Source organism: Cherax quadricarinatus, unplaced genomic scaffold (assembly GCF_038502225.1).
Source record: "Cherax quadricarinatus isolate ZL_2023a unplaced genomic scaffold, ASM3850222v1 Contig1858, whole genome shotgun sequence".
NCBI classification, from domain to species: domain Eukaryota; kingdom Metazoa; phylum Arthropoda; class Malacostraca; order Decapoda; family Parastacidae; genus Cherax; species Cherax quadricarinatus.
Window position 1 is genome coordinate 40,052 of NW_027196884.1, and position 24,325 is coordinate 64,376.

The 24,325-nt window shown below is 39.6% G+C and overlaps 1 protein-coding gene across 1 annotated transcript in view; it reads left to right on the forward strand.

Moving 5' to 3' along the window:
* bchs (WD repeat and FYVE domain containing 3 bchs) overlaps window positions 1-24,325 on the forward strand; it is a gene marked incomplete at its 3' end in the record, with an annotated part of 52,168 nt that overhangs the window by 25,720 nt on the left and 2,123 nt on the right. The window contains 2 exon segments of the mRNA XM_070081160.1: window positions 3,128-3,294; window positions 14,967-15,169. Of these exon segments, the coding sequence (XP_069937261.1) occupies window positions 3,128-3,294; window positions 14,967-15,169 (370 nt within the window).

The following is a 24,325-nucleotide window of genomic DNA, read 5'->3' on the forward strand; positions in this document are numbered from 1 at the left end:
TACTGTAGTGATTTAGTGTGATGGGTGTTTTTATCTATGTCTGCTATGAAGATGAGAAACAGCAGAGGTGCCAGGACAGTGCTTTGGGGCACTTGAGCTTTTGACCTCGCTGAGGCTGGATCTTGCTCTGTTTACTACTTTTTGTGTTCTCTGTGTTAGGAAACCGAAAATCCATCTGCCTGCCTTCCCTGTAATGCCCATGGCCCTCATTTTGTGCGCTATCACTCCATGATTGCATTTGTCAAATGCCTTTGCAAAATCTGTGTAAATCACATCTGCGTTTTGATCGTCTTCCTATGCCTCTGTAATTCAGTCATAATGGTTCAGCAGCTGTGATAGGCATGGTCGCCCTACTCTAAAACCATGTTGGTTCAGGTTATGCTGGTTGTGCTGGTCCATGAAATTTGTAATCTACCGTCTCATCACTCTTACAAAGATTTTTATGATGTGAGAAGTTAGGGCTACTGGTCTGTAATTTTTAGCTAGTGCTCTGCTACCTCCCTTATGCAAAGGAGCTATGTCTGCACCCTTTAAGGCCTCCGGTATTTCACCTAGATGTAAGCTCTTTTTCCAGTGAATACTGAGGGCTCGTGCTTGTGGTACTTTGCACTTCTTTATAAATGGATCATTCCATGAATCTGGACCAGGTGCTGAGTGAGTGGGCATGTTGTCCATTTCTTTTTCAAAATCTCTGGGATTGGTACTAATGTAAGTTAATTGGTCTGCATGGCCGCCTGCTGGAGTGAAAAATATTTCTGTATTTTCTACCTTGCTGTCATTTAGTGGGTTGCTGAACACTGACTCATTCTGTTCTTTTAGGATTTCACTCATTTCCTGTTCATCGTCAGTATACGAGTCTCCTCTCAATAATGGTCCAAATCTACAAGTAGTTCTTAGCTTGGATTTTGCATAGGAATAGAAATATTTTGGGTTTCTTGCAAAATCCTGTATGGCCCTTTGTTCCCTTTGTACTTCTGTGAGGTATGACATCCTAAGTTTGTGCTCTAATTCAGTGCTCTCTCTGCTAAGTCCATCTTTCCTCTGTTGTAGCATATTTGTGTTTTTAAGCAATTCAGTAACCCATTTTCTTCTTCTGTACCATCTTCTACGCTCTCTCTCTATATCTGATCTTCTTCTGGGTTTCCTCAATGGTATGTGCTTCATACATACCTTGTATGCTTCTGTATTCAACTTCTCTAGGCACTGTTGGGGATTTAGTGCACTCATGTCTGATTCCCAGGATTTGTCTGATAGCTCTTGGTTTATTTTTTTCCAGTCAATTCTATTATTGTTAAAATTAAACTTACTGAACATCCCATCTCTAACATTAGTTATGCCGTTCCCTAACCCTGAGTTAATACTCGTTTGTACTTCTATGATGTTGTGATCAGAGTACATACATTGTTATTGTTACTGTTATGTCTCTGATCAGTTCCTCGTTGTTTGTGACTATCAAATCCAGGGTATTTTCATTTCTAGCGGGATCAATTATCTGTTGGTTCAGTGAGTACTTTTCACAAAGCCTCATTAGTTCCCTGGTATGTGCCTGTTGAGCCAGGGTGCTTCCCAGAGATATTTGTGGTATAACATTGTGTTGCACCATCTTCCATTTTACATGAGGGAGATTAAAATCTCCAAGGAATAAAATATTTGGGATTTTCTAACCTATCCAGGTAGCCCTCTTTCTTCCTTAATTCATCTGTGAATTCCTGAGCAGTTGCTGATGGTTTATATACTAGGATAATTACCAAATTCCTGTTTTCAACTTTAATTCCTAGGATTTCTGCTATATCATTCGTAGAGTTCAGCAGTTCTGTGCAACAGAAAGTATCTTTTACGTCGAGTCCTACTTTGCCCTGTGACCTATTGATTCTATCACATCTATACATGTTATAGTTTTCTATCTTTATTTCTCCATTCAAAACGTCCCTTGTGTGTTTTTCTGTAAATGCCCCAAACATGGCATTCTCTTCTGATAGGAGCCCACTGCTATAACTAACTTTGTCGTTTTTATTTGATTTCAGACCCTGAATATTTGCAAATGTGAAGCAGGAATTACCATTTGGGATGTTTTGTTTTGCTTTGTGTTTCGTTAGTACCACTGGTGATGTACTACCTGGTATGCCCCTGGTGTACATACCCATGGATTTTCCAGTACAGCGGTACCCCGAGTTTTGGCCGTAATTCGTTCCAGAAGGCTGTTTGAGTGCCGCTACCAAATTAATTTGTTCCCATGAGGAATAATGTAAATTAGATTAGTCCGTTTCAGACCCCCAAAAATACACTTACAAAAGCATTTACAATAATACACTTACACAATTGTTTGAATTGGGAGCTGTATGAAACTCGGGGTACCAATGTACTGACTTTGCACATGATTGTTTATTTGGTCCTATGGGCTGATGCTTGGATTGGTATGTCCCATTTTGCTGCCCATCTGTCCCTCCTGTACCATCCCCCCTTTCTGAATGAATTGAATTGGTAAGGAAGACTTTTCACTAGTCAGCTGGAAGAACATTATAGCTATAAACTAAGAAGTGCCAAAATGATACAAGAAAGTCTTCTGTAAATAGATTGGTACTGCTGGATAGAGAGAAATAAAAAATGTTCAAAAAATGTACAGTTAAATGGGAGGGAAAAGTGGAGGAGAAAGAGATGGTAGGGATAGAGAGAGGAAACCATCTCAGGTTAGTGCATTTTAATTTAGATTGAAAATTTTAAATTTAGGTGTGAAATGTTGTTTTAAAGTACATCTTCGATTGTAATTTGAATTTCTTTGAGAAAATAGAATTTGAGCACTGGACAGTTGAGTAAGAAACAATTTTCTGGAATGCATCTTGTTCATTAATTGGCATTCTCTGAATATAAGCTGGCTGTTATTTTGATTATGATACTCTGTACAGTATACTGTATTTCTTATATATTGGATGCTCCCAAACAAGGTAGGGTAATTACCTCCCCCCCCCCCCCAAAAAAAAAAATCGGCTTTCTTTTGAAAATGGCACTCATCATTCATTAATCTATAAATCTGCTACATCCCCACCTGATATACACAATGTAGGCAATTTAATAAATGAAATTGGTAAAAATCAAAATGAATCTAATAATGAAGTTTTTTCCACTTTAGATTGGAGGCTGACACTTCGGATGAGAGCCGTGAAGCTTTAAGAAATCTTGTCTTATTAGTCTCATCGTTATCTTATTGTGGCTATATAGAACTAAAACCATCTTCTGCATCTGTTGGGTCCCTCTTTCATATACCAGGCTTCACATTACCAGTCCCATCTGGTAGAGGTGAGCACATCCTGTATTTTCAGTATTCTTATGCAATCAGGTTTGTTAAATGTGTTTCAATTGTAGCCCAGATACTGTGAAGATATGGATGTTTGACAGTGGTAGTCCAGACACGGTGAAGATATTGTATGTTGGATTTTATGACATTGGTAGTCAAAACAAAGAGAAGGCGTATTTTAGATGTATGACAGTGGTAGCTCAGACACTGTGAAGACATGTGTTGGACATATGACAGTAATAGCCAAGACACTGTGAAGACAGGAAAGTGAGACAAAGAGTGTGTTTCCCTGGAGCTGATGTTGGTGACATAATCAAGAGGTTGGGTAGTATCACATCAAGTAATGGGAACAAGCCCATTATCTGCTTCAGTGCTGGTGGAAATGATATTGAGAAGATCTAATTAGGTCCATTGGAGGGGTCCTGATAATGTGTAGCATTTTGCCTAGAAGAGAAATTGACAATGAATGGATGTCTAGGGCAACTGGTATAAATTGCTGGCTAGACAAGTACTGCAAAGAACTTGCAATCCCACTCATTAACAATTTGGACAATTTCTATGGCAAACATGATTTGTATTCAAGAGATGGAGTTCATCTTTCTGGGGCAAGGGTGGTAGCATTAGCCAGCTCTGTCAAGGGGGCTGTTGCTGAATTATATAGATGTCTGTGGAAAATGATGACAACAGCAGAAATTGCCAAGTTATGTCTGGGAAATACTCGAAGGACATTGTTCGTCATATAGTTGCTAATAAAGCAGAGGAACCAGTCAACAAGAGACAGTAGAGGGCAGTGAGTGACTAACTCCCTTAAGGTTTATTATACTAATAATAGGAGTGTAAGAAATAAGATAAATGAGCCAGGATTAATTGCATGTGCAGGAAGCATAGATGTTACTGCTGTAACAGAGACTTGGTTCAAGGCTATAACATTATTCCACATTGATAGGGTCAGCAAAAAGGGTGGTGGAGTGGCAGTGTATGGCAGAGTTAATTTAAAATGTTGCATTAGACAAGATATAAAAGAGGAAGCAATGGACACTGAATCTGTTTGGCTACAGTTTCTCCAAGGACATGAAAAACTAATCTTAGGTGTGATTTATAGCCCCCCAAATATTGATAGGGAACTCAGTAAACTTCTGTTGGATGAAATTACTAATGCATATAGATATGAAAATGTTGTGTTGGTGGGAGATTTTAACTTTAGCCAAATTGATTGGAGCAATTTGACAGAAAGTCTTGCATAATGCAAGCTGCACAGGCAACATATGTTCCAATTAGGGAAATTAGATCAAAGAAAAATGACCCTAAATGGTTAAACGATAGATTAAAATGTCTCATAGATCAAAAGAGAGGCATTTAAAGGCAAGTCTGAAGACGAGTAGGACACTTAAGGAATCACTATACAGTGGACCCCCGCTTAACGATCACCTTCCACTGCGACCAATTATGTAAGTGTATTTATGTAAGTGCGTTTGTACGTGTATGTTTGGGGGCCTGAAATGGACTAATCTTTTTTTTTTTTTTTTTTTTTCAACAAGTCGGTCGTCTCCCACCGAGGCAGGGTGACCCCAAAAAAAAAAGAAAGAAAATCCCCAAAAAGAAAATACTTTCATCATCATTCAACACTTTCACCACACTCACACATTATCACTGCTTTTGCAGAGGTGCTCAGAATATAACAGTTTAGAAGCATATACGTATAGAGATACACAACATATCCCTCCAAACTGCCAATATCCCAAACCCCTCCTTTAAAGTGCAGGCATTGTACTTCCCATTTCCAGGACTCAAGTCCGACTATATGAAAATAACCGGTTTCCCTGAATCCCTTCACTAAATATTACCCTGCTCACACTCCAACAGATCGTCAGGTCCCAAGTATCATTCGTCTCCATTCACTCCTATCTAACACGCTCATGCACGCTTGCTGGAAGTCCAAGCCCCTCACCCACAAAACCTCCTTTACCCCCTCTTTCCAACCCTTTCGAGGATGACCCCTACCCCTCTTTCCTTCCCCTATAGATTTATATGCTTTCCATGTCATTCTACTTTGATCCATTCTCTCTAAATGACCAAACCACCTCAACAGCCCCTCTTCTGCCCTCTGACTAATGCTTTTATTAACTCCACACCTTCTCCTAATTTCCACACTCCGAATTTTCTGCATAATATTTACACCACACATTGCCCTTAGACAGGACATCTCCACTGCCTCCAACCGTCTCCTCGCTGCTGCATTTACCACCCAAGCTTCACATCCATATAAGAGTGTTGGTACTACTATACTTTCATACATTCCCTTCTTTGCCTCCATAGATAACGTTTTTTGACTCCACATATACCTCAACGCACCACTCACCTTTTTTCCCTCATCAATTCTATGATTAACCTCATCCTTCATAAATCCATCCGCCGACACGTCAACTCCCAAGTATCTGAAAACATTCACTTCTTCCATACTCCTCCTCCCCAATTTGATATCCAATTTTTCTTTATCTAAATCATTTGATACCCTCATCACCTTACTCTTTTCTATGTTCACTTTCAACTTTCTACCTTTACACACATTCTCAAACTCATCCACTAACCTTTGCAATTTTTCTTTAGAATCTCCCATAAGCACAGTATCATCAGCAAAAAGTAACTGTGTCAATTCCCATTTTGAATTTGATTCCCCATAATTTAATCCCACCCCTCTCCCGAACACCCTAGCATTTACTTCTTTTACAACCCCATCTATAAATATATTAAACAACCATGGTGACATTACACATCCCTGTCTAAGACCTACTTTTACCGGGAAGTATTCTCCCTCTTTTCTACACACCCTAACCTGAGCCTCACTATCCTCATAAAAGCTCTTTACAGCATTTAATAACTTACCACCTATTCCATATACTTGCAACATCTGCCACATTGCTCCTCTATCCACTCTATCATATGCCTTTTCTAAATCCATAAATGCAATAAAAACTTCCCTACCTTTATCTAAATACTGTTCACATATATGCTTCAATGTAAACACTTGATCTACACATCCCCTACCCACTCTGAAACCTCCTTGTTCGTCCGCAATTCTACATTCTGTCTTACCTCTAATTCTTTCAATTATAACCCTACCGTATACTTTTCCTGGTATACTCAGTAAACTTATTCCTCTATAATTTTTACAATCTCTTTTGTCCCCTTTCCCTTTATATAAAGGGACTATACATGCTCTCCGCCAATCCCTAGGTACCTTCCCCTCTTTCATACATTTATTAAACAAAAGTACCAACCACTCCAACACTATATCCCCCCCTGCTTTTAACATTTCTGTCATGATCCCATCAGTTCCAGCTGCTTTACCCCCTTTCATTCTACATAATGCCTCACGTACCTCCACCACACTTACAGTCTGCTCTTCTTCACTCCTAAAAGATGGTATACCTCCCTGGCCAGTGCATGAAATTACCGCCTCCCTTTCTTCCTTAACATTTAAAAGTTCCTCAAAATATTCTCGCCATCTACCTAATACCTCCCTCTCCCCATCTACTAACTCCCCTACTCTGTTTTTAACTGACAAATCCATACTTTCCCTAGGCTTTCTTAACTTGTTTAACTCACTCCAAAATTTTTTCTTATTTTCATTAAAATTTCTTGACAGTGCCTCTCCCACTCTTTCATCTGCTCTCCTTTTGCACTCTCTCACCACTCTCTTCACCTTTCTTTTACTCTCCATATACTCTGCTCTTCTTATAACACTTCTGCTTTGTAAAAACCTCTCGTAAGCTACCTTTTTCTCTTTTATCACACCCTTTACTTCATCATTCCACCAATCACTCCTCTTTCCTCCTGCCCCCACCCTCCTATAACCACAAACTTCTGCCCCACATTCTAATACTGCATTTTTAAAACTATTCCAACCCTCTTCAACCCCCCCACTACTCATCTTTGCACTAGCCCACCTTTCTGCCAATAGTCGCTTATATCTCGCCCGAACTTCCTCCTCCCTTAGTTTATACACTTTCACCTCCCTCTTACTTGTTGTTGCCACCTTCCTCTTTTCCCATCTACCTCTTACTCTAACTGTAGCTACAACTAAATAATGATCCGATATATCAGTTGCCCCTCTATAAACATGTACATCCTGGAGCCTACCCATCAACCTTTTATCCACCAATACATAATCTAACAAACTACTTTCATTACGTGCTACATCATACCTTGTATATTTATTTATCCTCTTTTTCATAAAATATGTATTACTTATTACCAAATTTCTTTCTACACATAGCTCAATTAAAGGCTCCCCATTTACATTTACCCCTGGCACCCCAAAATTACCTACTACTCCCTCCATAACATTTTTACCCACTTTAGCATTGAAATCCCCAACCACCATTACTCTCACACTTGATTCAAAACTCCCCACGCATTCACTCAACATTTCCCAGAATCTCTCTCTCTCCTCTACACTTCTCTCTTCTCCAGGTGCATACACGCTTACTATAACCCACTTTTCACATCCAATCTTTATTTTACTCCACATAATCCTTGAATTTATACATTTGTAGTCCCTCTTTTCCTGCCATAGCTTATCCTTCAACATTATTGCTACTCCTTCTTTAGCTCTAACTCTATTTGAAACCCCTGACCTAATCCCATTTATTCCTCTCCATTGAAACTCTCCCACCCCCTTCAGCTTTGTTTCACTTAAAGCCAGGACATCCAGTTTCTTCTCATTCATAACATCCACAATCATCTCTTTCTTATCATTTGCACAACATCCACGCACATTCAGACTTCCCACTTTGACAATTTTCTTCTTCTTATTCTTTTTAGTAATCTTTACAGGAAAAGGGGTTACTAGCCCATTGTTCCCGGCATTTTAGTTGACTTTTACAACACGCATGGCTTACGGAGGAAAGATTCTTATTCCACTTCCCCATGGATATAAAAGGAAAAGTAATAAGACCAAGAACTATTAAGATAAAATCAAAGAAAACTCAGATGAGTGTGTATAAATAAACGTGTCCATGTATGTGTAGTGTGACCTAAGTGTAAGTAGAAGTAGCAAGACGTACCTGTAATCTTGCATATTTATGAGACAGACAAAAGACACCAGCAATCCTACCATCATGTAAAACAATTACAGGCTTACGTTTTACACTCACTTGGCAGGACGGTAGTACCTCCCTGGGTGGTTGCTGTCTACCAACCTACTACCTAATCTACTAATCTACTACTAATCTACTTAATAATATTCCTTATGGGAACAAATTCGGTCAGTATTGGCACCTGAACATACTTCTGGAATGAAAAAATATCATTAACCGGGGGTCCACTGTATTAAGTTAAAGAAAGAAATCATGAAAGGAATAAGAAAAGCAACAGAAATTACAAAAGTCACAAAGGAATTGAAGCCTAACCCAAAAGGAGTAAGCTAATATTAGGGAGAAGTTAGGCCCACTTAAAGGTTGCTTAGATTTGCTTACTGTCAGTGACAAAAAAATGTGTACAATCTTCAACACATTTCCTCTCAATTTTTTCACTGGAAGATACTAGTGAAATTCTAGAAATAAAAAGTTGTAGGCGAGGACAAAAAATAAGCTGTTCATGATCAAAGTTACTAATGACATGGCTCTCAGAGAAATGGATAAATTAAGACCAAACAAGTCACCAGGACATGATAAAATGTTCTCAAGGGTTATAAAGGAATTTGAGGAGGGGTTTAGCAAACCAGTAGTTAGTCTTTTCAGCATATCACTACAAACTAGGTGGCCCGGTGGCCTGGTGGCTAAAGCTCCCGCTTCACACACGGAGGGCCCGGGTTCGATTCCCGGTGGGTGGAAACATTTCGACACATTTCTTTACACCTGTTGTCCTGTTCACCTAGCAGCAAATAGGTACCTGGGTGTTAGTCGACTGGTGTGGGTCGCATCCTGGGGGACAAGATTAAGGACCCCAATGGAAATAAGTTAGACAGTCCTCGATGACGCACTGACTTTCTTGGGTTATCCTGGGTGGCTAACCCTCCGGGGTTAAAAATCCGAACGAAATCTTATCTTATCTTATCTTAACTAGTTTAGTGCCATAGTAGTGGAAAATGGTAAAGCAGGAGACAGGTCCTTAGCCTAACCTACATTGTGGGAAAATTGATGGAATTAATAACTGCTGATGAGGCTATTTGAAATCGTCTTGTAAGACATAAATTGATCAGTGAAACTCGGATGAAGCACTTAAGTAATGTTCATTTTAGAAATGCACCAAGAATTGCACACAAATAAGCCGCGCCTAGGAGAGGGGAAGTCATGACAGATGCTGCTGGGAGAATGCTAGGAGGATGCTGCTGGGAGAATGCTAGGAGGATGCTGCTGGGAGAATGCTAGGAGGAGAATGCTGTGAGACTGCTGGGAGGAGGATGCTGGGAGAATGCTAGGAGGCTACTGCTGGCACAGTTTTATGAAGGGGTGTTCTTGCCTCATGAATTTACAAATCTTTTCCACTAAGGTAGGTCATGGTAATACTCCATGGGGAAGTGGAACAAAACTCTTCCTCCGTAAGCCATGCGTATCCTAAGAGGCGACTAAAATGCCAGGAGCAAGGGGCTAGTAACCCCTTCTCCTGTATAAATTACTAAGTTTAAAAAGAAAAACTTTCATTTTTCTTTATAGGCCACCTTGCCTTGGCCAGTTCATTGAAAAAAAAAAGAAAGGGTCATGGTAATGAATATGATAATGTGTATGTGGAATTTAGTAAGGCCTTTGATAGTTCCACACAGGAGATTGTTGAGCAAAGTAGAGGCACACAGAATAAGAAGAGAAATTTTTCCTGGACTAAGATGTGGTTGACAGTTAGGCAACAGAGAGTATGCATAAATGGGGAGAAATCGGAGTGGGGACATATCACAAATGGTGTTCCACAGGGGTCAGTGCCAGGCCCTTTGTTCACAGTATACTACATAAATGGTGTAGATGAGGGAATAAATAGCAACAAAAACAAAGGAAGAGTATGGGATATTGGCAGTTTGGAGGGGTATGTTATATACTTTATATATGCTTCTAAACTGTTGTATCTGGGCACCTCTGCAAAGACAGTGATTATGTATGAGTGAGGTGAAAGTGTTGGATGATGGAAGTATTTTCTTTTTGGGGATTTTTTTCTATTTGGGTCACCCTGCCTCGGCGGGAGACGGCCGACCTGTTAAAAAAAAAAAAGTTTAACGATGATACTAAATAATCCATCATGAATTCTGATGAGGACACTAGAGCACTAGAGGAAGATATGGATAGGTTGATGCAGTGGTTGGAGAAGTGTCAGATGCAGTATAACGTAGGCAAAGAGAATAACCATAACAGTTATAATCTGATTAATGTAGAATTGCAGATCTCATTCACTCTGTATCTGAAAAAGATTTCGGAGTTCTGGTTATCAGAAATCTAAAGCTAAGATGACAGTGCATAAGTGTTAGCAGTAAAGCTAATAAAATTCTTGGCTTCATATCAAGAGGTATAAATAATAGGGTTCCTAAGGTTATACTTCAACTTCATATATCCTTGGTAAGGCCTCATTTAGATTATGCTGTGCCATTTTGGTCACAGTATTACAAAGTGGACATAAACAATTTACTGACTGTGGGAACAATTTACTGACCATGGGAACAATTTACTGACTGTGGGAACTATTTACTAACCATGGGAACAATTTATTGACCGTGGGAACAATTTACTGACCGTGGGATCTATTTACTGACCGTGCTGGAAAACATACAGAGGACGATAAAGTTGATTGCATGTATCAGAAATATTTCATACGAGTATAGACTGAGGACACAGAATCTACACTTTGGAAAGGCGTAGAATTAGGGGGGACATGATTGAGATGTATAAATGGAGGATAGGAATAAATAAAGGAATAAATACTGAGACAGGACTCTCAGCAGTGGGTTTAAGTTTGAATTAGAATTAGAAAAGATATAGGAAAGCAATATTTTGGTAATAGAGTTATGGATGAGTGGAACACCCTCCAGAGTATTTATTTATTTATTTTATGTCTTTGCAAACAGTACATTGAGATTTTGTATTTACAATAGTGGGTTGCAATGCAAAGTGAGCCTCTATTATGCCTTGGCATTATGGGCCAACTTAACATTATTGGCTTACAGTCTACTTAACACTAAGGAGTATATCATAGTTGTACAGTAGGATAGTAATTATTTCATAGTTGTACAGTAGAATATTAATTATAAATGAATCAAATTTTGTATAATACAAAGATATATTTATATTCTAAAATGCTTTTGTGAAAACAATGATTCAATTATATTCCTGTCAACAGTGGATAAAAGGTTCAAAGTGATTGTTTCAGTTATGATGTGGGAGTACATAGGTGAGTAAGTGTGTACTGAGTATTTAGCATTTAGTCTAGGGTGATTAAGTGGCTTCTGAGAAGAGTCTTAAATTGATTTTCAGACTGGGTTACTTTAATATCTTTTGGTAATGAATTCCATATTTTGGGGCCCTTTATGTGCATAGAGTTTTTACACTGTGTGATATGGACACGAGGTATATCAAAAAGAGATCTGTGTCTTGTGTTGTGGTCATGTGTCCTGTTCAGGTTGGTGAGGAGAAGTTTGATTGGGGGGTTTATATTTGCGTGTATTGTTCTGTGTATGTAGTAGGCACATGAATAAGTATGGATGTTCTTAACGGTGAGCAGATTTAGACTTGAAAATTGGTGGAGTATGCTGGCGAGAGTGGGAATTTGTTATCATTCTTACTGCTGCCTTTTGCTGGGTTATTAGGGGTTTTAGGTGATTGGATGTTGTTGATCCCCATGCACAAATTCCATATGTAAGATAAGGGTATACTGAGTGAATGGTACAGTGCCAGGAGAGCTGATTGTGGAACGTAGTACCTTATGTTTGATAGTATGCCTCCAGTCTTGGAGATTTTCTTGGTGATTTGTTGTATGTGTGTCTGGAACTTAAGGGTACTGTCAAGGTGGATACCTAGGAATTTTCCCTCTGTGAGTCTTGTGACTGATGATCCATTTAGCATTATGTTAATTGGATCATTTGCAGCTTTGTTTCCAAACTGAATGAAATAGGTTTTATCAGTGTTCAGGGTAAGTTTGTTAGTCATCATCCAAGCAGATATTTTCTGTAATTCAACATTGACTGTGTTTGCTAGTATGACTGTGTTTGGGTGGGAAAAGACGTATGTAGTGTCATCTGCAAATAATATGGGTTTGAGTAGCTGTGATGCATTCGGTAGATTATTGATGTAGATGAGAAAGAGGAGTGGTCCAAGGATGCTTCCTTGTTGGACTCCTACTGTGATTGGTTGGGTGGAAGAGTTTGCATCATTTGCATACACATATTGAGTTCTGTTACTAAGGTATGACTTTAGGTAGTTGAGGGAGTGGCCTCTGATACCATAGTGCGTTAATTTGGAGTACAGCAGTTCATGGTCGACTGTATCGAAAGCTTTACGTAAATGAATGAAAATGCCCAGCGTGACTTCTTTCTTTTCAAGTGCGGTATATATTAGTTCTAGCATGTGTATGATAGCATCATTTGTGCTTTTATTATTCCTGAATCCAAACTGACAAGGGTTTAATGTGTTGTGTGAAACGAGGTAGGAATAGATCCTTCGATGAATTAATTTTTCGAAGATTTTAGAGAGCAGTGGTAAGTTAGATATTGGTCTATAGTTATTCAAATCAGCTTGATCACCTCCTTTATGGATCGGAGTGACCCTCGCTATTTTGAGGATTGTTGGGAAGGTAGATGATTCAGTGGATTTGTTATTAAAGAGTGTTGCAATATGTAATTGGTGACAATACTTGAGAAGTTTTTTTGTACATAAAAGCAGGCAAGTTGTTTATGTCTCTTGCCTTATTTTTAAGGGTGTTTATGATGAGCGTAACTTCAATGGGGTTGATTGGAGCTAGGAATAGCGTATTTGGGTAGGTACCTATAAGGTAGCCTGATGGACGGGTGTTTGTGCTTGGTATTTTGTTTGCTAGATTTTTTCCTATGGTGGAGAAGAAAACATTAAGTCTGTTTGCTGTTTCGGTTGGAGTGAGTAGTGGCTCATGATTTTGTTAGTTTGATAGCTTTGTTTTTGGATAGCTTTTTAGTTCCAAGGTTTTTTCATATCACCTTTGATGTTATGTAATCTATTTTCATAATACAATTTTTTTGACCTTATCAGGCTGGTAAGTGCTGACAAGTAACTTTTCGATTGTTCTCTAGTTATTTGACCCATTCTATACTGTTTTTCATATTTGTGCTTTGTGTTAATGGATTTGAGGATGCTTGGTGTTAGCCAGGGATTATTCAGTCTCTTTGCTGTAATCTGTTCAGTTTTTCTTGGCATTGTCTGTTATAGAGGCATTGGGCTTTTTTGTAGAAAATTATTTATACATTCATTCATATCTATATATGTTTCAAGTTCATTTATTGTCATTGAACTGAATGCCTTGGGTAACTTTGAAAGTAGGTTAGACAAGTATATGAGTAGGTGTGGGTAGATGAAAGTTGGACCTGCCTAGCATGTCTATTGCAGTGCTCTTTTCTTATGTTATTATGTTTAGGCATGTGTTGGACATGTGACAGTGGTAGTCCAGACACTGAGAGGTGTGGAAAAGTAAACACATAAGCAGTATAATGTGATCCTTTCTTGACAGCATTATGCCCACACAGTGGGCTTTATCAAGTCACAGATAGATCTACCTGGGTGAAAGGTATGTGAGTATTTATAGAATGGAGTCAGGTGGAGAATGCTGGGTAGGTTGGATCTGATCCTGCATGTGGCAATCTTCCGAGTAGGGTGATAAAATCCTGGAATCATCATTAATCTGTATATCCATGGAAATAAATGGTTTAAAATACCAACAGAATGGAAAAATAAACACAGACGCAGTATAATGTGATCCTTTATTAACAATGTTTTGCCCACACAGTGGGCTTTATCAAGTCACAAACAGATCTACCTGGGTGAAAGGTGCACGAGTATTTAGAGGATGGAGTCAGGTGGAGAATGCTTGTGTGTTCATTTTTCCATCTGTATATCCAACAACTTCAACCAAAATAACGACTTCTGTAACATAGCTGAACCCCTCGCCAAGAAACTTCTTCATCGTTATCCCACATAAGAACATAAGAATGGAGGAACACTGCAGAAGGTCTACCCATATATTTGTCCAATCTCTTTTTAAAGCTGCCCAAGGTCCTAGACTCTATCACCCTTCTTGGAAGAGTGTCACATGCAGGATCAGATCCAGCCTACCCAGCATTCTCCACCTGACTCCATTCTATAAATACTCATGTACCTTTTACCCAGGTAGATCTGTTTGTGACTTGATAAAGTCCACTGTGTGGGCAAAACGTTGTCAATAAAGGATCACATTATACTACTAATGTATTTGTTTTTCCATTGTGTCGGTATTTTATACCATTTCCACACTGAAAGATGTGTTGGATGTATAACAGTGGTAGTCTAGATACTGAGAGATGTGTTGGATGTATAACAGTAGTAGTCCAGGCACTGAATAAATGACTATTTTAAGGATGTCAATTCTTAACATATATATTTTTGTTACAATATATGTTATATTCCAATTAACTTTTGTAAATTAATTGTGTGGTAGTGGTTAGATTAACTGAGCATGTATGATGTGCTAACAGGTGCTAGTGTGAGGAATGTGCAAGCATTCAATGTGCTTCAGTCAGTCTTCCTGAGAGGTACAACTTCTAACCTCTGCTCTGTGGTTCTGGATGCCATATCAGCTGTGTACCACTCAGATGCAGCCAACTACTTCATCCTTGAACCCCAGCACACACACTCTGCTTTTGCTGAGAAGATCCATTCCAAGCCGAAGGAGATACAAGTTGGTCATATTTTTCTCTTCAGTATCTTTGCTAGATGAATAATCAGTGAATACAGTAAGGTTAAACAACATTACCAAAAACAGTAAGTTGGTATTTTCTGTTACTGTAAATGTAGAACAAAGAAAATGAGTGATTCAACTAATCACTTGAACACCTGCTTATATTGTAAGTGTGTATACAACTTAGTTAAAGAAGTAGAACAATATTTATAGCTAATGTATTGTGTATATTGTTGCATACAATAGGACCCCGCTTTACAGCATTTCGCTTTACGGCGTTCCACTAATACGGGCATTTAAAATTATGACCAAAACTCGCTATACAGCCTCCCCCTCACCTGACACACTAATACGGTCACTGTGCGACACCTGGTTTGTTTACATTCTCTGTGAGCTCTACGTCTCTCCATTATGTCTGGAAACTTTACGAAATTTCAAGTGTTTTAAAGTTATTTCATATTTTATATATTTTTTTTCAACATATCAGCTGTTTCCCACTGAGGTAGGGTGATCTAAAAAGAAAGAAAAACCCAAACAGAAAGGAAAAACTTTCATCATCGCTCATACATAATCACTGTCTTTGCAGAAGCACTCGGATACGAGAGCTTAGATGTCCCCCCAAGCTGCCGCTGTCCTAAACCCCTCCTTTAAAGTGCAGACATTGTACTTCCCATTTCCAGGACTCAAGGCCAGCTAACCGGTTTCCCTGAATCCCTTCGCAAAATATTACCATGCTCACACTCCAACAGTTCGTCAGGTCCCAAAAACTATTTGTCTCCATTCACTCCTGTCTAACACATTCATACATGCTTGCTGGAAGTCCAAGCCCCTCGCCCACAAAGCCTCCTTTACCCCCTCCAGCCAGGGTACTTAAGTGTTTTATTCTCTGTCTTATTTTATACTTGAAACCATAGCTTTTAACTTTGAAATAATCAAGGTGCTAAAATGTTTTATTTTAATATTCGGTAGCTCCATTATTTTCTAGATTTAAATTAACTGTCTTAGTTCATAAGTTCATAATTGGTAGTGGTTTAACTATCTTAGTTCATAAGTTCATAATTGTTAGTGGTTTAACATCATTGCTTTGGTCTTTTTGTTCTTTAATAATTGTAATGGCTATTTCTCTACGTACCCCTTATGAATGAAAGCATCGATCCTGATATCAACCTCTTATTGAACAGCACACACAGTCCAAACAGTAATTGCCATTACTACACTGCTAGTCAGGTTAATACACTTCTCAGTGTCAGCAAGAACATTACAGTTTTCAACTACAATGTTAGATCATTGAGTAAACACTATGATGACCTCATTGCACTACTTAAGTCTGTAAATGCTACTATAACTTTCATTATACTTACTGAAAGATCTGACAAGACATATTTATCATACCTGGTTACACAGCCATACATAGCTGTAGGCCCGACCAATCAGGAGGAGGCACTGCCATCTATTACTCTGATGAACTAGAATGTGTGAAATCAACTAATGTACGGGACGAAAACGGTGAATATATAATAACTAAATTCGCATCAAGAACACTTAAGAAATCTATAGCAGTTGGTGCAGTCTACAGATTACCACACTCAAACACTTACACTTTTAGCAATAACCTTAGAAACATCATAATTGAGTCAGGGTTGAATAAACACCATCTGATACTAGCAGGAGATTTCAACATCAACCTTATCCAAGCAACTGACCCTCCAGTAGTTGATTTCACAAATGCTTTGAACAACAGCTTATTGCTACCCACTATAACAAAGCCAACAAGAATCTCTGACACTAGTGCCTCGTTACTCGACCATATCTGGACCAATATAATATCCTCACTACAAGCAGGTATAATCACAGATAACACCACAGACCACTATCCTACCTTCCTCATAACCAACTTATCTAAACTGCCTCAAGAAACAAGGAAGATCTCATTTCGCCTGCATGATGAAACATCGATAAACAACCTAAAACTAGCTCTAGGTGCCATTGATTGGCAGAGAGAGCTAGATGACAGTAATAATATCGATAAAGATATAAAAAATTTTTTACATAAAACCCTAAACCTCTACAACAAACATTGCCTAATAAAAACGAAACAGATCACAAAAAAGAGGCTAAACAGCCCATGGCTAACTAGAAGTATCCTCAGATCTATTAATAAAAAACACCAACTTGAAAAGCAGTTCAGATTAGGGTTAATTACTAAAGAATTTACTAAAAGATACACATCAATACTAACAAAACTAATAGGTAAATCAAAGTAAATGTATTATGAAAATAGATTTAGTGAAATGAAAGGTGACATGAAAAGTACCTGGCAAACCCTCTCCAAAATTTTGGGCTCAAGGAAACCAACTGGAAATAGAGAGAGAGACTTAACTAAACCAGATGAACCTCACATGCAACCTATAGACACGGCCGACAAATTTAATGTCTTCTTCTTTACTGTAGGATCAAAGCTAGCGGATCAAATTCCTAGCTCAAATACCTATCCGAGCGAGTACCTCACTGGCGACTGTTCAAATACTCTATTTCTAGCTCCAACTAATCCCACTGAAGTCTCACTCATCATTAAATCATTAAAAAATAAATCAGGTGACCTAGATAACATGCCGCCATTCATATATAAAAAAACTGCACCAGAACTGTCGCCCATTATTGCAACAATATTTAACAAAATTATAGCTTCCTGAACCTTCCCATCCATATTCAAGACAGCAAGGGTCACCCCAATCCACAAAGGTGGAGATCCAACTGATTTGAACAATTACAGACCCATATCAAACTTGCCCCTACTATCCAAGATATTTGAAAAAATAATATACAAGCGACTTTACTCCTACCTTACATCCAACAACATACTTAACCCATGCCAGTTTGGATTTAGACCCCAAAAAAAGCACGAATGATGCTATTATACAAATGCTTGACCTAATATACACAGCTCTCAATAAGAATGATCATCCCCTGGGGCTCTTGATCGACCTAAGAAAAGCGTTTGACACAGTTGACCACAATCTCTTGCACCTCAAACTGAATCATTACGGCATAAGAGGACATTCTCTTGACTACCTAAAATCCTATCTTAACGACAGACACCAGTATGTACATACAAATGGAGTCAACTCTGCTATCCAGCCTGTAATTTTAGGAGTATCCCAAGGTAATGTCCTAGGCCCACTCCTCTTTCTCATCTACATCAATGATCTCCCCAATGCATCCCAACTCCTTACACCAGTTCTATTCGCAGATGACACTACATATGTCTACTCCCATTCAGACCCAGCTGTGCTTGAAAACACTGTAAACAATGAACTTCTGAAGATATATGATTGGATGATGACCAACAAACTCTCACTCAACATAAAGAAAACTTACTTCATGCTGTTTGGCAACAGAGCCTCAAATATTCAACTCAACATACTGTTAAATGGTTCCCCTGTATCAAGACACACACAGGGCAAATTTCTAGGTCTTCTCCTTGACTGTAATCTTAAATATCAGTCCCATACCCATCACATAGCCAAGAAAATTTCCAAATCAGTAGGAATCCTTTCCAAGATATGCTACTATATACCACAAATGACTCTCCTTACCCTGTACCACACTCTAATATATCCTTACCTCACCTATGGTATCTGTGCCTGGGGCTCAACCACAGCCAACCACCTTAGACCCTTAATAATCCAACAAAAAGCTGCTGTGCAGGTGATAACCAGCTCCTGTGCTAGACAGCGCACCCTGCCACTTTTCAAAAGACTCAACTTGCTAAGTATACAAGACATACACTCTTATTATTGTGCCTACTACATATACAGAACTTTAATCCTTTCAGGGTTTCTGATGTACTAGTACGGCTTATGCACCAGGGTTTGTGACGTACTAGTACGCCTAAATTCTAGCGCCCTCAAATCTAGTGAGAGAAAGCTGGTAGGCCTACATATGAAAGAATGGGTCTATGTGGTAAGTGTGCGCAGTATAAAAAAATTTCTGCAGCACACAGTGCATAACGAGAAAAAAAACTTTGACAGTGTTTTTCGTTTAGAACAGCGGCTTTGCACTGTACAGTGGAACCTTGCCTAACGAACTCATCTCATAATGTTAAATCCGCCTAGCGATACATTTTAACGCAAAAATTTTGCCTCGGCTAGTGCTAAAAAACTCGCTCAACGCGGTCCACGCGTGGCCTGAGCCCGCCTCACTTGTTCCTTGGGTGCCAGTGTTTACAAGCCAGCCACCACGGTCACTTCCAAGCATACAATCGGAACATTTCATATTATCACAGCCTTTTTAGTGATTGCACCTGCAAAATAAGTCACCATGGGCCCCAAGAAAGCTTCTAGAGCCAACCCTACAGCAAAAAAAGTGAGAATTACTACGGATATGAAGAAAGAGATCATTGCTAAGTATGAAAGTGGAGTGCGTGTCTCCGAGCTGGCCAGGTTGTACACAAAACCCCAATCAACCATTGCTACTATTGTGGCCAAGGAAACGGCAATCAAGGAAGCTGTTCTTGCCAAAGGTGCAACTTTGTTTTCGAAACAGAGATCGCAAGTGATAGAAGATGTTGAGAGACTGTTATTGGTGTGGATAAACGAAAAACAGATAGCAGGAGATAGCATCTCTCAAGCGATCATATGTAAAAAGGCTAGGAAGTTGTATGACGATTTAATTAGAAAAATGACTGCAGCTAGTGATGATGTGAGTGAATTTAAGGCCAGCAAAGGTTGGTTTGAGAGATTTAAGAATCGTAGTGGCATACATAGTGTGATAAGGCATGGTGAGGCTGTCAGTTCGGACCACAAAGCGGCTGAAAAATATGTGCAGGAATTCAAGGAGTACATAGACAGTGAAGGACTGAAACCTGAACAAGTGTTTAATTGTGACGAAACAGGCCTGTTTTGGAAGAAAATGCCAAACAGGACGTACATTACTCAGGAGGAAAAGGCACTCCCAGGACATAAGCCTATGAAAGACAGGCTTACTCTGTTGATGTGTGCCAATGCTAGTGGTGATTGCAAAGTGAAGCCTTTATTGGTGTATCACTCTGAAACTCCCAGTGTTCAGGAAAAGCAATGTCCTCAAGGCTAATTTGTGTATGCTGTGGAGGGCAAACAGTAAGGCATGGGTAACTAGGGACTTCTTCTATGACTGGTTACACCACCATGTATTTGCCCCCACTGTGAAAAATTACCTAATTGAAAAGAAATTAGACCTTAAGTGCCTCCTGGTATTAGACAATGCTCCTGGTCATCCTTCAGACGTGGCAGAGCGACTTTCTGCAGAAATGAGCTTCATTAAGGTCAAGTTTTTGCCCCCTAGTACCACTCCTCTCCTGCAGCCCATGGACCAGCAGGTCATTTCCAACTTCAAGAAACTGTACACAAAAGCTATGTTTGAAAGGTGCTTTGTAGTGACCTCAGAAACTCAATTGACTCTTAAGAGAGTTTTGGAGAGATCACTTTAATATCCTCAATTGTGTAAACCTTATAGGTAAGGCTTGGGAGGGAGTGACTAAGAGGACCTTGAACTCTGCTTGGAAGAAACTGTGGCCAGAATGTGTAGACAAAAGGGATTTTGAAGGATTTGAGGCTAACCCTGAGAAGTGTATGCCAGTTAAGAAATCAATTGTGGCATTGGGGAAGTCCTTGGGGTTGGAGGTTAGTGGGGAGGAGGACAATGAAGAACTAACCACTGATGAGCTGCTGGATCATCTTCAACAGCAAGAGGCCACACCTGAGGAAACTGCTTCGGAGGAGGGGATAGAGAAATTGAGGAAGTTGCCTACTTCAAAGATTAAGGAAATGTGTGCAGTGTGGCTTAAAGTGTAAACCTTTTTTGATGAAAATCACCCTCAGACAGCTATTGCAAGCCGTGTTGGCAACCTGTACACTGACAATGTTGTGAAACACTTTAGGAATGTCATAAAGGAACGGGAGGTACAGGCCTCTATGGACAGATATGTTGTGCGACAGAGGTCCAGTGACTCAAGCTGGTCCTAGTGGCATTAAAAGAAGAATGGAAGTAACCCCGGAAAAGGACTTGCTGCCTCAAGTCCTAATGGAAGGGGATTCCCCTTCTAAACATTAACACCATCCACAGTCTCCCCTCCTCCCATCCCCTCAATCATCACCAGATCTTCAATAAAGGTAAGTGTCATGTAACTGTGCATGTCTTCTTCCGTTTGTGTGTATTAAAATTAATATTTCATGTGGTAAAATTTTTTTTGTTAATACTTTGGGGTGTTAGCAACGGATTAATTTGATTTTCATTATTTCTTATGGGGATAATTAATTCGCCTAACGATAATTTCGCCTAACATTGAGCTCTCAGGAACGGATTAATAGCGTTAGGCGTGGGTCCACTGTATTTTCGTATGGTATTTATGATGGTATTCTAGTTTTCCTGGTCTCACTTTATAGAATGGAAGACATATTACAGAAATTGAGATGATTTTGATTGGTTTTACGGTGAAAAGTACAGTGGACCCTCGCCTAACGTTGGCATCACATAATGTTAAATCCACCTAGCGATGCATTTTAACGCTAAAAGTTTGCCTCGCCTAGCGCTAAAAAACTCGCTCAACGCGATTCGTCCGAGACGCGTCCATGTGCGGCCTGAGCCAGCCTCACTTGTTCCGCCGGTGGCATTGTTTACAAGCCAGCCTCCGCGGTCACATCCAAGCATACAATCGGAACATTTCGTATTATTACATTGTTTTTAGTGATTTCACCTGCAAAATAAGTGACCATGGGCTCCAGGAAAGCTTCTAGTGCCAACCCTACAGGAATAAGGGTGAGAATTACTATGGATATGAAGAAAGAGATCATTGCTAAGTTTGAAAGTGGAGTGTGTGTCTCCGAGCTGGCCAGGTTGTATAGTAAACCCCAGTCAACCATCACTACTATTGTGGCCAAGAAAATGGCAATCAAGGAAGCTGTTCTTGCTAAAGGTGCAACTTAGTTTTTGAAACAGAGATCGCAAGTGATAGAAGATGTTGAGAGACTGTTATTGGTGTGGATAAACAAAAAACAGATAGCAGGAGATAGCATCTCTCGAGCGATCATAAGCGAAAAGGCTAGGAAGTTGCATGAGGATTTAATTAGAAAAATGCCTGCAACTAGTGATGATGTGAGTGAATTTAAGGCCAGCAATGGTTGGTTTGAGAGATTTAAGAATCGTAGTGGCATACATAGTGTGATAAGGCATGGTGAGACTGCCAGTTCAGACCACAAAGCAGCTGAAAAATATGTGCATGAATTCAAGGAGTACATAGACAGTGAAGGACTGAAACCTGAGCAAGTGTTTAATTGTGATGAAACAGGCCTGTTTTGGAAGAAAATGCCAAGCAGGACCTACATTACTCAGGAGGAAAAGGCACTCCCAGGACATAAGCCTATGAAAGACAGGCTTACTCTGTTAATGTGTGCCAATGCTAGTGGTGATTGCAAAGTGAAGCCTTTATTGGTGTATTACTCTGAAACTCCCAGAGCATTCAGGCAGAAGAATATCCTCAAGGCTAATTTGTGTGTGCTGTGGAGGGCAAACAGTAAGGCATGGGTCACTAGGGACTTTTTCTATGACTGGTTACACCATGCATTTGCCCCCAGTGTGAAAAATTACCTAATGGAAAATAAATTAGACCTTAAGTGCCTCCTGGTGTTAGACAATGCTCCTGGTCATCCTACAGATTTGGCAGAGCAACTTTGTGGGAACATGAGCTTCATTAAGGTCATGTTTTTGCCTCCTAATACCACTCCTCTCCTGCAGCCCATGGACCAGCAGGTCATTGCAAACTTCAAAAAACTCTACACAAAAGCTCTATTTGGAAGGTGCTTTGTAGTGACCTCAGAAACTCAATTGACTCTAAGAGAGTTTTGGAGAGATCACTTTAATATCCTCAATTGTGTAAACCTTATAGGTAAGGCTTGGGAGAGAGTGACTAAGAGGACCTTGAACTCTGCTTGGAAGAAACTGTGGCCAGAATGTGTAGACAAAAGGGATTTTGAAGGATTTGAGGCTAACCCTGAGAAGCGTATGCCAGTTGAGGAATCAAGTGTGGCATTGGGGAAGTCCTTGGGGTTGGAGGTTAGTGGGGAGGATGTGGAAGAGTTGGTGGAGGAGGACAATGAAGAACTAACCACTGATGAACTGCTAGATCATCTTCAACAGCAAGAGGCCAGACCTGAGGAAACTGCTTCGGAGGAGGGGAGAGAGAAACTGAAGAAGTTGCCTACTTCAAAGATTAAGGATATATGTGCAAAGTGGCTTGAAGTGCAAACCTTTATGGATGAAAATCACCCTTAGACAGCTATTGCAAGCCGTGCTGGTGACTATTACACTGACAATGTTGTGAAACACTTTAGGAAAGTCAAAGTAACGAGAGGTACAGACCTCTATGGACAGATATGTTGTGCGACAGAAGTCCAGTGACTCTGAAGCTGGTCCTGGTGGCATTAAAAGAAGAAGAGAAGTAACCCCGGAAAAAGACTTGCCACCTCAAGTCCTGATGGAAGGGGATTCCCCTTCTAAACACTAAGACCATCAACACTCTCCCCTCCTCCCATCCCATCAATCATCACCAGATCTTCAATAAAGGTAAGTGTCATGTGACTGTGCATGTCTTCTTCAGTTTGTGTGTATTAAAATTAATATTTCATGTGAATTGCTAAATTCTGACCCCGTTATTGGATCGTTAAAATTGGTAAATGGGTGGTTTCTTGTACTCATTCGATAGAAAAAATGAAGTTCTAGCAAAATAGTTATGATTTTTGTTGACTAGTACATTGGAATTGGCCGAAAACAAGGGTCAAAGAGGGCAAAATCGCTGGTGCGTAAACATCGTCGAGACCGCTAACTTCGCGAGAGCACAATTCCGTAAGTTTTCCATCAAATTTCATACTATTGGTGTCATTATGATAGGGAAAAGATTCTCTATCTTTTCATAAGATTTTTTTTTTTTTTTTTTTGTAAATTTGTCGACCCTGAGTACAGGTCTGGGAGAGGGCCTGTCGACCCTGAAAGGGTTAAACTCCCAATACCTCCATCTCCCCATCTACTAACTTCCCTACACTGTTTTTAACTGACAAATCCATTCCTTCCCTAGGCTTTCTTAACTTGTTTAACCCACTCCAAAAATTTTTCTTATTTTCATTA